The sequence below is a fragment of the Anolis carolinensis genome, chromosome 4, assembly GCF_035594765.1.
Source record: "Anolis carolinensis isolate JA03-04 chromosome 4, rAnoCar3.1.pri, whole genome shotgun sequence".
Classification (NCBI taxonomy): domain Eukaryota; kingdom Metazoa; phylum Chordata; class Lepidosauria; order Squamata; family Dactyloidae; genus Anolis; species Anolis carolinensis.
The window spans coordinates 98,815,495-98,830,054 of NC_085844.1; the positions used below are offsets into that span (position 1 = coordinate 98,815,495).

Genomic DNA, 14,560 nt, shown 5'->3' on the forward strand with positions numbered 1-14,560 from the left:
ATAAACCTTTGATTGTGTCTTATCATATTTTATCCTCATCTCCTATTCATTTGAAATCCAACGTTACTCTCAGCAAAATCCAGAACAGAAGATGGACCAGGAGGCAGCTTTTCCCGTATTGTTTCCAGGTAAGTGCAAGTTCGACCTTCAGTGTAAAACGTCATTGACAATTATTATTATTATTTACTAGCTGTGCCTGGCCACGCGTTGCTGTGGCAAAGATTTATTTTTTTTGTCTGTTCGAGGCAAGTATGAATGCTGTAATTAGGGGAAATGATTAGCATGTAATGGCCTTGCAGTTTTAAAGCCTGGTTGTTTCCTCCCTGAGTTAATTTTTTGTTGGGAGGTGTTAGCTGGCCTGGATTATTTCCTGTCTGGAATTCCCTTGTTTTCAGAGTGGTGTTGCTTGCAATATTTTATGTGCTTCCACTGTCTGTGGCCCTCAGAAAACAGAGGATTTGCCAGACTTTGGTGATGGGAATACTTTGTTGGGAGGTGTTAGCTGGCCCTGATTGTTTCCTGTATGGAATTCCCCTGTTTTCAGAGTGTTGTTCTTTATTTAGTGTTCTGATTTTAGAGATTATATTGTTCTGTATTACTCTATCACAGTAATTATTTCATATTACAGTAGAATCTCACTTATCCAACATTCGCTTATCCAATGTTCTGGATTATCCAATGCAGTCTGCCTTTTAGTAGTCAATGTTTATGTAGTCAGTGACTTAAATTCATTGTGATATTTTGGTGGTAAATTTGTAAATACAGTAATTACTACATAGCATGACTGTGCATGGAACTACTTTTTCTGTCAAATTTGTTGTATAACATGATGTTTTGGTGCTTAATTTGTATAATGATGACCTAATTTGATGTTTAATCGGCTTTTCCTGAATCCCTTCTTATTATCCAACATATTCACTTATCCAACGTTCTGCCAGCCTCTTTATGTTGGATAAGTGAGACTCTACTGTATATTGATAATGTTATATTATCTGCTTAGAACTGGATTATATGAGGCCCCTTCTTCACAGTTGTTTAAAATGCACACTGAAGTGGATTATATGGCAGTGTGGAGTCAAGATAATCCAGTTCAAAGCAGATAACTTACGGCAGCTGCACTGGTTACCAATTGAGCACTGGATCACTTTCAAAGTGATGGTGCTTACCTTCAAGGCCTTACATGGTCCAGGGCCGATGTACCTGAGGGACCGCCTCACCCCTTACAAACCCCAGAGATCCCTCCGTTCTGAGGACCAAGACCTGCTGGAAGTCCCCAGTTTTAAGACCTTGCGTCTAACTGCAACTAGACGCAGAGCCTTTTCAGTAGTGGCGCCATCTCTGTGGAACACCTTGCCACCTGAAGTTCGTGCCTTGCGGGACTTGTTGGCCTTCCGCAGGGCATGTAAGACACACCTGTTTCGGCAGGCTTTTGAGTTCTGTTGCTGATGTTTTAAAAGGTGCTTTTAGGATGTTTTAAAGATTTTTTTTTTAAATGATGTTTTTAAAATGTTTTTTAAATTGTTGATTTTAGCCGGTTCTTGTAAGCCGCTCCGAGCCCTAGGGGAGTGGCGGCATATAAGTTTGAAAAATAAATAAATAAATAAATAAAATAACGGATTCTAAATGGGTTATATAGCTGTGTGGAAGGGCCTTGAGTCTACACTGCCATATAATCCAGTGCAAATTAGATAATCTGTGGAAGAGGCCTAAGTGAAGCCTAACTCTGCCTGTCCCCTGGGCTGAGTAGGTTGCTAGGAGACCAAGTGGGCAGAGCTTAGCCTTCTAACTGGCAGCAATTGGATAAAAACAATTATTCCTCTCGTTCTAATTAGGACTTTATTTTTCTTTTCTTTTTGTTGTATCAACCTAGAGCCGTGGGTGATGGGTTGTGTTGTCAAATTTCAAGGTTGGGGGGCCTGTAGTTTTGTTGTTTTGTCCGGTGCCCTGATTCCATCACTCTTTTATATATATAGATTATTTACAGCATTTATATTCCGCCCATCTCACCCCGAAGGGCACTCAGGGCAGATCACATTGCACACATAAAGGTAAACATTCAATGCCATAACATAGAACAGAGACAGAGACAAGACGCAGGCATGGGCTGGCCTCGGACCCATAACCTCTTGGTCAGAGTGATTTGTTGCAGCTGGTTTGCTTTCCAGCCTGGGCCACAGCCCGACAATGAAGGCTTCATGATGAAAACTTGGCAAAATTATTTTTAGAAAGCAAAATACCTTGACTATGTTTATAAAAAAAACCCCTCTAGATTTAACCAAGACACTAACAGCTCATCTACATGAGCATTATTACTCAGACTCACCTTGAGTTCACTCTTTGATGTTCCTACAATGTTTCCCTACTTTTGGTAAGTATCATGGGATAAACTAGCTTAATCTGGTTTAGCCATCCATTAGGAAAAGTCAGGGAATGCCCCAGAGTTTGTCTGAAAGTTTGAAGTAGTGTGGACAGCCGGATCAGGCCTGAGTCAAACCAATCTGCTACCCACCCAAGGCACCCTGACATCTCCTTTTCACTGCACTCATCAATGCAGAACAAAGGGGCAGAGATTGGCTCTCTTCTTCTTCCTGGTCATGCAGGCATCACTGCTGATGTGTGAAGTACCTGTAATGGCCAGGAGCTTACACAGAGCTTGTGACTGTCTGGGAGTGACAACAGTGGCATAGATGGTGAAGTGATGGTCCACTTGGACTGATGCAGTCTCAGCCCAGCTGGATGGTATAGAGTCCAACACACTACTGCAGTGAGTTCAAAAAAAGAAAGGGTACATGTTGCTGCTACCACAGCCAGTCGGGAGCATTTCCCCCCATACTAGCCCAGATTTACCATCCAGTGTACTCTCATTTTAGATCAATAAATCATGCAGCCCTTCAATTTTTTCCTAAAAGAAGCTTCACAATTATGTACTTTAAAAATGGGGAAACAAGTGTTATGAGGCAGTTACAATTACTACATCATCTAAATTCAAAGCAAATTCTCTACTAGTTTGTCTGTTTTCTTGCATGCGTGCAGTGATGTCAGGATGCACCACAAAACTGTAATCTTTATACAAGTCTTTCAAAATGATAGCACCTAGACCAGTGATTCTCAACCTGTGGGTCCCCAGATATGTTGGCCTACAACTCCCAGAAATCCCAGCCAGTTTATCAGCTGTTAGGATTTCTGGGAGTTGAAGGCCAAAACATTTGGGGACCCACAGGTTGAGAACCACTGACCTAGACCAACTTACAGGGAGTAAAGGTATACTATAGTCTTGAAATTATCAGAAATTGTGCCATGTAGCCATGACATATTTTCAGAAGTTTCAGAAGGAACAAACAAAACCCCCCACCTTAGTTCATTTAGATCCTAGATTGCCCACTTTGATCCAAAAGCACTGAGTCTCTTATATTTTATGACTATATTATAGATTTGGGATACAAAATATTATTCTAATACCAGATTGTAGGCTTTCCATTAATGAAAAAAGAAGATTTTTGATTTGTCTATTTAACATATTTTTTGTGCATCTTAAGCCTTTTTGTTCCTAAACTGTAGTTTTTGTAGTTATGTCATTATTATTTTTTAAAAAAGTGCTGAAACATATTTTTCATTTTCATGATAAAATAATCAACTCCAGCATTTCTATGTTCTGCTTGTCTAGAAAATCACCCCAAGCCTCTTTTAAAACCATTCAGTGGAGCTCTTCATAGTAGTTTTATTATGTATTTGTTCTGATTCATAAAGGTCTGCAACACCGAATCCCATGGTAACTGGTTTTCCTCAAAAGTATGGCTGTAGCAGCATACAAATGGGTAAGACTTATTATGACACCAAGTGTATCTCTTTTCAAGTGCCAGATCTAGTCTAACTGTGCATTTCAAAAGTCGAAAAGGCAAGAAATGCTGAGTACTTGCCAAATCAACACACATAAAGAAAAAGAAGACAAGGCATCAGTTCTAAAGGAAACAATCAATTCAGTTCAGAAGTGATCAATTTATAACTCAGCAAGAAAAGAAAGCAGCTGAGATCAGCTGGATACTATATAATTAATATGAGTATGGATGATTAACTGCTCTGAAATGTGTTACAATAATATACAATTAGATTATAAAACACTGAGAGATCCACATACAAGATTTACACCTCCACTCTTGTTTGTATCATAATTTATTTTACCAAATATATATCAAAGTGTCAAAATTCTGAGGACATGAATTGACCTGTCCCACTTGTGTACTGAAGAAATGAACCACTTGTACTGTTAAAACAGCTTTGACATCCCATTACCAAAACACAAGATGTGACTTCAAGAATTAATACAAAGAAAACGGCAATAGAATACAATTGGGCCATATGATATATTGGCTCTTCTTACTCTGTATGTTCTCTTGAAATAAGACTGTCTATGGAGAAAGGAAAGAGAGAAAGAAAGTAGGCCTTTCTCACTTTCACCTCCTTCTATTACAGTTTATTGTGAGACAACGAACAACATTCAGATACACCACCTTCCTTTATCTCTTTGATAGTTTTCTGATTCTTTTATACCAATAGAACTGGAAATTACAGGTTATTTATAAAGGCTGTGCTGAAATGTGGGCGCAGCTACATAATATGGCCTTTCCTCAGAACAGTAACCATAGTTTATTATTGTCACAGAATCTAGAAAAACTATCATTGATTTTAACTAATATTTATTGAACCATTTTCAAGTAATGGTGAACTATGGCTTATAAAATTGATTCGTTTTCCTTTGAATAATACCAAAGATTCTATTAAACACTTTTAGTGATTTCACACAATGAAAGACAAATATAAAATAAGAGTAAAGGATTATGTTCTCTTCTATACAGCCATAGCACATGAAGCAAAGAAAGGATAAGCACATAAGTCCAAGGTCAGTGAGTGCAGCACTAACAACCTTTATTTTTCTGCCAAAACTGGCCCAGAAGAACTGTCTGGTCATGGTCTGAAGGATTCCCTAACTAACAGAGTAAACAATGACAAAAGAATTCATTCTGTTCAAGATGGGAGCTTGAAGAAAGGAAAGCATGCAAGTAATTTGTGAGTAGTAAACTATGGCTTATAAAACAAGTATTTTAAAGCTGAATGCACTCTTTTCCATGAAAACATTGGAGATGACCCTCCCCCCCCCCCCCCACACACACACATACACATGCACCTACACTTTAAATGTCTCAGTAATATCTGAAAGAGAGCATTCCTATTGGCAGGGAAAACTGAAACATGATATATGTCAACCATTTCCACCAAAATTTTGCCATCATTTGGTGGAAATACACAGTAGCACATTTGAACAAAAATGACAGTAGATCCCCAGGAATCAGCACACATAGTTAAAAATACAAATTTATAGTATTTAGAAACAATTTAACACACCTTTTAATCAATTTCATGTATATGCACAATTATTTTAATTAAGCAATGTTCCAAGAGCATTTTGATTATTATGTAATTGGTTTATTTTATTTTCATTTTATATGTTTCCTTAATTTTCAGCAGTACATTTTAATCATTAGGAAGTTGGAATTTAAACAGCTTCCTTAATTATATGGAATTAGGCTCAATCAAACATCTGTCCTACTATTCATGAGCCAAAGACTGGATTCTCATCAATATTACATAACTATGCCTACCTGAAGAATGTTTCAAGCATCATCTAGTAAAGGCAGTAATCTTTTTTCTACTATAAATTTGCTTTATAAGCCAAATCAAGCTTCCAGCCAAGCAAACCAAGCAACACACCTATATTTAGTATTCCAAGCACATTCTTACACCTTTCAAAACCTTTAAAAGTGAAATGCAGTAACAGCTTTATAACTCTGCATACAGAATCATGTTACTTGCTTCCCCAAAACATTTGGCACTTTATTAGAAAAAAACAGATTTCAGAGTATGATAGTTAAAACCATACATATTTTAAGGATTGTAAATTAAACTAAAATGATCCAACTGGAAGAATACGCAAAAAGGTTATTCTAGAATATGTTTCCATATAATTAGGTTTATGTGACAGTAAATGACCTGCAGCAGTTTGTGCAATTCCATACTTCACAGAAATGGATTTATTCTTCATGCTTTTTCCTTAGGCTAGTCCTTGAGGGGGGAAAAAAGCTCCACCAAACAGATTCATAAGCCCTGCAGTTTTATCACCTCAACAAATACTTCTTCTATCAGGTATTTACCCAAGATTCTTTATCAGGTAACAAATAAAAGAAAATAGCAAGGTAACTTAAAATTATTTTGTGTCTCTGCTAAGAAAAAATAAATCCCATTCAGTCTGCAGTATGTCACAGAAGAATGATCAATACAGTCTATTATCAATGCCAATAAGTTATTAAGAAACAAGAAAGTAACTCTCATTCAGTACCTGATGCTGTTCATGCTTCCAGTGTCGGATCCAAGTTTACATCTCTCCAGCTGGCTAGCCACAATCTGGCGTTCGGCCTCAAGTTCTCTTGTAAGCCTTTCAAACTGTAACTCCTGAAACACAAAACACAGATATTCATGTTATGGTCTAGATAATATGCAATAGAGAGCTTTTTTCTTTGTTACTGGTGTTAAAAGGAACCCCTTTCCCCTCCCTCCTACATGTAGAGCAATCAAGATTTGATTTAAAATCCCCTGCTGATCCACAATAGTGTTAAAACTCTTCTGGAACATTACTCAGAAAAGCCTTCATGGGTGATCCTAGTGCCATTTGACATGAGCTAGGCAACTATAATATATCAGGCTTGAGGATAGAGATTCAGAATTTGGAATATTATGCCTAGAGAGATTCACGTATCTCAATCTCTAAACATTGCCAATTACAGGATCCTGGGAGGTATAGTCCCTAAAAAACTATCATCATTCACTGAAATTTCATAGGGCTGTTGAATGTTTCTGTTATCTGATTCCGTTTTTGTATTGGGTTCTGCTGGTTTCACTTTTTGTATTATATATTGATTCTGTATACACTCTAATACCCAATGGAAACCAATCTAAGACATAATCAATAGAGAAGATAACTTTGAACGGTTTTTTGGGTTTCCCAAAACTTTGCTGAAAGAACAAAAGGTGAAGGGAAGCACATATATAAATCCTGCAAACAACAGATAAATCAAAACATAATGCACATCATCATATATAGAATGTGTTCCTGGCCTCTTGAAAGAGACTGCCTGTTAGGTTCCTAAGTGAGTTATCTTGAGTGTAGGTGAAGTAGTCATAAAATAAAATACTACACACAAACACACTAGTGGACAATGTTTCTGTTATCTGGTTCTGTTTTTGAATTGGGGTAGTAATAAAATAAAATGATAATTAATACATATACTACAAATAAACTGAAGTCAGCTACACACAAACACACACTAGAGGCCAATGTTTCCGTTCTTGGATTCTGTTTTTGTGCTCTCAGTTTCCTAGAGAGTTCATGGTCACACAAATTATGTATTTCGGCATGTACTACTCCATAGTGTTAATTTCCATGGAACCCGGAAGAAACGTAAGTAGGAGTAGGGAAGTAAATTCTCAATTAATTGATCCTCGTCTATGAGGACAAATAATTATAGTATTTGTCTTCTCTGTCTTCCCACTTCAAGACAACACAAATATTCTTCTGTGGTGTATTTATTAGGGTTGAGCAAATTTTTCGTTATTCCGTTAAAATCATTTCAAATTCAGTTCGAAAGCACTTTTGAAGTGATTTTTTGAAACATCTGCTCACTGCCTTCCTAATACTACGAATTTGAATCAAAAGCACATTTTTTCATCTGTTTCTGATGTCTTCGGATGTAGCTGTAGCCCCTCTGAGAGGAGAAGCCATGTTGGCATGCCTCTCAACCAATCAGAGTGGAAGGAATAGGGAGGGAGAGGTGTGACCATCGTTCTGCTAGCGTTTTAAAAAAATGTTGTTTCAAAATGCCCCAAAAATCAGTGGATGGGTCAAACATTATGAAACTTGATAGGCAAAAAGTGGTGAATTTTTGCTTTGATTGAGGCAAATTATATCCCAATAGCTTTCAAAAAGCAGGAGACCAACGCCTCTGAATTTTCTCCATTTATTTAAATGGAAATGAAGCAAGCAGCAGACATGGCCTGGATAAAACTCCATTTCCCAGAAGCCTTCCACTAAGCCAATCAGAGTGGGAGAGGGAGGGAGGCAGAGGCATGGCCATTGTTCTGTTAGCGTTTTAGAAAAATGTTGTTTCAAAAGAAACCTCATGGGCCATCCAGTCCAACCCCATTCTGCCAAGAAGCAGGAAATCGCATTCAAAGCACCCCCAACAGATGGCCATCCAGCCTCTGCTTAAAAGCCTCCAAAGAAGAAGCTTCCACCACAGTCCGGGGCAGAGAGTTCCACAGCTGAACAACTCTCACAGTGAGGAAGTTCTTCCTAATGTTCAGGTGAAATTTCCTTTCCTGTAGTCTGAAGCCATTGTTCCATTGAGTCCTAGTCTGCAGGGCAGCAGAAAACAAGTTTGCTCCCTCCTCCCTATGACTTCCCCTCACATATGTATACATCATGTCTCCTCTCAGCCTTCTCTTCTGCAGGCTAAACATGCCCAGTTCTTTAAGCCGCTCCTCATAGGGCTTGTTCTCCAGACCCTAGATCATTTTAGATGCCCTCCTCTGACCATCTTGACCAAACTTTCATACGGTATGTGAATTCTTGGAAGGTATGTGAAGTTTAGAGAGGGGGGGGGAGAGAGGGAGGGAGAGGTTTGAGTGTTGGACTCCGATTGTGGCTTGATTCCCCACTCAGCCACCCACTTGGGCAAGTCACACACTCTCAGCCCCAGAAAAGCCAATGAAACAGGAAATAGCACTTTCAAACCAGGTACTGATTTCCTTATTCAGAGGCTGATGGCCATCTGTCAGGAATGATTTGATGGTGTACTATGATTTCTGTTCCTGGGTGATAAGTGTCATTTCCTAATTGGTTCTGTCATAGAAACATGGCAAAATTTATGACACTGCCTGAACTTTGTCTTTGTGCAAGGGACATGGAGCACATTATGGTTTCCTGAGACACTGTCCACCAATTTAACAAAGTTTCAGCCACAAAAACAAAGTTTCTGAGGTAGAACAATGACTTTCAAAGTAAAGACAACCCAATGAAACAGGAAATAAGACTTTCAAACCAGGAACAGATTCCTGCAATTATTAAAAAATGGTTTATTATAAAAGCTATGAAAATTCGCCAAAATCAGATAAGGGAAATTTTGGTGAGTTAGCAGTGTTAAATGTGTTCTACCACTGTACCAAGTTTGAAGATAGCTCAAAAAATGAGGGTGGGAGAGTCCTGTAAAGTCCCCCCCCCCCCGGTGCTGTTTTTTGGGCACTGTGCATGCGCATCCACCATTAATGAATTACTTTCGAAATTAACGAATTTTCATTAAATTTTGAAATTTTTGAAGACGGAAAATTCGGAAATGACATCAGAAACTAAACGCTAGCGCCCCTTACTTTTGAAGCCAGTTTAGAATCAATTTTTTCATGGATCGCTCAAGCCTAGTATTTATATGTCCTGAAATGTATGGAGAAAAACATATGGAGGTTTGCACACATACAAAAATCTGCATAGAAAACACTGGCTCTGTACAGAACACAATGTTTCTTCTCAGAGAACAAGTTTCTTTTTGCCCTCCAGACCCACACATTTTCTTCAGCAAAACCATATCTTTGAACATTTTAGAATATCAAATACTATGAAAACATTCTGCAAAATTTTCACTGTTCTAATATTCTTTATGATGGGATTTTCTTACTGTTGACACCACTTTTTCTTTGACCTGGGATCAGATCATTACATAAATTCTTTTCATTTCTAAATGACAGATATCATTCCCTTAGCAATCAAACATTCCTGAAACAACCTGGCTCTACACAATAAAATATTTAGTACTGACTGAACAAAAAGAAAGCAACAATAATTTCCATTAATCAGGCAATGCTTCTACAGAGCCAAACCAGAACTGATTAAAACTGTGGCTGGTGTGCAAGCCAAATCCCACTTTTTTTCCAAAATCAGCATTGGCAATAAGAAATATAGAAATGAGAAATATTTTTGCTTGGACTGCAAATAAAAAAAGGTAGCTTACCTTCTCTGTCATTTGTCATCATTTCTTTAACTACACTGTTTTTTGTTTTCCATTGTTTATCATGAGTGATTTCATGAAATATTAATCTAAAACTACTGAAGCATGTTGCACTGACAGGGTGGGTTGTTTTTTTTTTTAGAAATTCTGGTGGTAATAAAGTTTTATGCAAATTACATCCCATTTTTAAAAAGAAACCTAAAGAACTTTGTCTGCAAATTTGCAGAGACTAGACTAGAGCGTGAAGTTAAATATACGCAAAATTATGTTGAAAAGTATGATGTTGATGAAGAGCTGGAGTGCCAGAATGATAGCATAACAACCTCAAAGAGAAACGAGGGAGATGACATTACAATGGTGTAATGACCTATCATGATAATAGGGAAAGACTTGGAGAGATGAAGTTCACAGCAATGTCAAGGACAGAGGAAAAGAATGTATGATAATATCAGTCTCCAAAGAATACCACATATGTTATTAAAGGACACTTTTCACTTGTTATGAAACATTAAGGATCAACACAGAGCAAAAACACACTAAGCCCTCCACATTTGTGGATTTCATTTTTTTGAATCTCATTAAAAGGCTCTTTCTAGGAATTTCTAGGGGCCCATCCAGACAAGCCCTATATCCCAGGATCTGATCCCAGGTTTTCTGCTTATCCCAGATTATCTGGCAGTGTGGACTCATATAATCCAGTTTAAAGCAGAAAACCTGGGATCAGATCTGGGGATATAGGGCCTGTCTGAGAGGACCCTAGGACTTCCAATGCAATTCTATGGTCAACTTCGGATGAAAGGTAAGAGACTGACTTATAGTCATTGTCCCATATTCATAAGGGTTGGAGTACAGAAGATCTGCAAAAAAAAGAAAAAAAGAAAAAGAAAAAAAGGGGGGGGGGGTAGAAATGATAAAACCTACCTTTATAACTCAAAAGAACATTTTCTCTAGGGATTTCTAGGTGCTCCAGCATGACTTTATGGTTAGCAGGTACTTTGGACAATTTAGACATTCTTGGAGAGAACATGTTAAATAAATCTATGAATAGTTGCAAAAAGTAAACCTCCAAATGTGAAGATCTAACTGCACACTCTTCAACACCAGTTCCTTTAGGTCTTTATTTAATTAATTGCTTCCCCACCTTTTCCATTTTGTCTTGCAATTCTCTAACAGTTTAGGAACCTATCTTTTCATGGTTGATATTTTACCATAACTATGGCTCCTTTCATCTCTGCAAAATTACTCTAAAATGCTTTCACACTTCAAAGACATTAATCAATATTTGATAATATTTCCTGACAATATTCATGATCTATTTATAATTTTACAGTTATATTCTTAATTTTAAAACTTTCACCTTTACTTTGGAGGGCATCCATATGCACCTGCCCATTAATTAAACCACCAGTGTCTGTCTTAACTTTCTGAAATGAAGTACATGACTAGCATGTATGCTTCTTATGTTGTTGTACCCAGATTTTGGAATGAAACTGTTGCTTCAAAATAATCATATCGCAAAATGTTTTAGCATGCATCTTGTTTCAGACAAAAATAGCTTTTTCTCAAAATTGCGTTTATAAAATGTACATAAACAGCTTTTGATATAAATTTAATGTGAAAATAAGATATATGCTTTAAAATAACCATCTATCTAATATATATATATGTGTGTGTGTGTGTGTGTGTGTGTGTGTGATGGACTCACAGCAGCAGACAAAACAACAAAACTAAACACCCCACAACCTTGAAAACTGACAGCACAACCCTCATCCACACCTCTAGGTTGATACAACAAAAAGAAAAGAAAAATAAAGTCCTAATTAGAGGGAGAGGAATAATTTTTTTATCCAATTGCTGCCAGTTACAATGCTAAGCTCCGACCACTTGGTCTCCTAGCAACCCACTCAGCCCAGGGGAGAGGCAGAGTTAGGCCTCACTTAGGTCTCTTCCACACTGCCTATAAAATACAGATTATCTGATTTCAACTGGATTATATGGCAGTGTAGACTCAAGGCCCTTCCACAAAGCTATATAACCCATTTATAATCTTATATTATCTGCTTTGAACTGGATTATCTTGACTTCACACTGCCATATAATCCACTTCAGTGTGCATTTTATACAGCTGTATAGAAGGGGCCTCATATAATCCTGTTCTAAGCAGATAATATAAGATTATAAATATACAGTAGAGTCTCACTTATCCAATATAAACAGGCCGGAAGAACGTTGGATAAGTGAATATGTTGGATAAAAGAAGGGATTCAAGAAAAGCCGATTAAACATCAAATTAGGTAATCATTATACAAATTAAGCACCAAAACATCATGTTATACAACCAATTTGACAGAAAAAGTAGTTCCATATGCAGTAATGCTATGTAGTAATTACTGTATTTACAAATTTACCACCAAAATATCACAATGAATTTAAAACACTGACTACAAAAACATTGACTACTAAAAGGCAGACTGTGTTGGATAATGTTGGATAAGTGAGATTCTACTGTAATATGAAATAATTACTGTGATAGAATAATACAAAACAATGTAATCTCTAAAACCAGGACAGTAAATAAAGAGCAACACTCTGAAAGCAGGGAAATTGGGAATTCCACAAAGGAAACAATCAGGGCCAGCTAACACCTCCCAAGAAAGGATTCTTCCAGAAAGGAAGCTGAGAAGGGAGTGAAGTAGTGTGTATTACCAAAATCATTATTATTATTGTGTTGCTGTCAACCATGAAAATGAATACAATCTGACTCCAAGTATTCAAAAACACTAAAGTCAGAATATATAAAAATTACTGTGGTATAATAAAACACAAGAATACAATCTTTAAAATCAGAACACTAAATAAAGAACAACACACTGAAAACAGGGGAATTCCACACAGGAAACAATCAGGGCCAGCTAACACCTCCCAACAAAAAATTCACTCAGGCAGGAAACAGCCAGGCTTTAAAGCTGCAAGGCCATTACATGCTAATCATTTTCCCTAATTGCAACATTCATACTTGCCTCCAACAGGCAAAAACACCAATCAGAAATACTGTATATCCACAACCTTTACGAAATAATATCCCCTGATGGCGAAGCGTGTTAAAGTGCTGACCTGCTGAACTTGTGGACCGAAAAGTCGCAGGTTTGAATTGGGCGAGCGGAGAGAGCCCCCACTGTTAGCCCTAGCTTCTGCCAAGTTCAAAAACATGCAAATGAGAGTAGATGAATAGGTACTGCTCCGGTGGGAAAGTAACGGCGCTCCATACAGTCATGCCACATGACCTTGTAGGAGTCTATGGATAACACCAGCTCTTCGGCTTAGAAATGGGCATGACCACCGAGCCCCAGAGTCAGACACCACTGAACTTAATATCAGGGAAAAACCTTTACCCTTTACCTTAACTACCACCAATTCCTCAATACTTTTTTCCCATACCACCATACTTGGCCATAGCAACGCATGGCCGGGCACAGCTAGTACCAACTAAATAGTGGCCCTGAACTTATAATACAGGGTGTTTGAAAAAATAACTCCCTAGTTTTAATGTGTTTTAAGTTAAAACTAGGGGGTTCTTCTTCAAACACCCTGTACTTTCAACAACAGAGGCCCCATCTAAACTACACTATAATACAGTATAGGGAGTGCATTATCATCCAGATAAAAACTCACGATAATTCACATTAACCCAGAATAAACTTCGATATTTGGGTTTATTTCAGGTTTAAAAAAACATCTCCAAGGATCTGGAGATTTGAGTTAAGCGCTGGATCTTTGCAGGTGTTTGTGTGTGTGTGTGTGTGGGGAGGGTACCACCCTTTACTCTCTCGCCCCCCTTTTAGGCATAAAAAGGTTTAAAATTCTGAGAAACTTCTTGATGTACTCTATGCAAGTTTTCTCTTATTTCATGAGGCAGGGTAAGAAAATTTTTACCAGTCCAAAGTTTTCTACATCAGACTTTCACAAACTCTTGATTTCAGTTGTTTTGGACTACAGTTGATCCTCACCACTAGACAAGATGGTTGGGGTTGATGGGGATTGAAGTGAAAAGCAACTAGATGGCATCCAGCTGGGTAAATCTGTTTTACAATATAATTAAAGGGAATAAGAACTCCGTCTCTGCTTCTGATTTGTATCACAAGGTGAGCAGGATGAATTCACATCTGAACTCATATCACATGATAAAAGATAAGGACATTTTGCATGTATTATTCTGAAGACTCATCAATAAAAAAACAAAGTGATTTCACCATGTTCTCAAATCATAGGAATTCAGCACTAACGCAAGGGGAAAATGATGCCATGGTCTGTAGCCAGAAATAGCTGAGATATTTAGAGAGATGATCATGCTAGATGTGATCAGATAGGACAGGTCTCCCTTGATCTATGAGGAGAAGGAGATCAGCTGATTTATATTTTTCATGACAAAAAAGAAGATGAAAGAACTAAAGAAA

The 14,560-nt window shown here is 37.7% G+C and overlaps 1 protein-coding gene across 10 annotated transcripts in view; it reads right to left on the reverse strand.

Moving 5' to 3' along the window:
* Positions 1-14,560, reverse strand: part of ctnnd2 (catenin delta 2) — a 932,891-nt gene that overhangs the window by 617,212 nt on the left and 301,119 nt on the right. For all 10 annotated transcript variants that reach the window (XM_062979377.1, XM_062979381.1, XM_062979376.1 and 7 more), the window contains exon 3: positions 6,392-6,504. In XM_062979377.1, the coding sequence (XP_062835447.1) occupies positions 6,392-6,504 (113 nt within the window). The remainder of the gene's footprint in view (positions 1-6,391; positions 6,505-14,560) is intronic.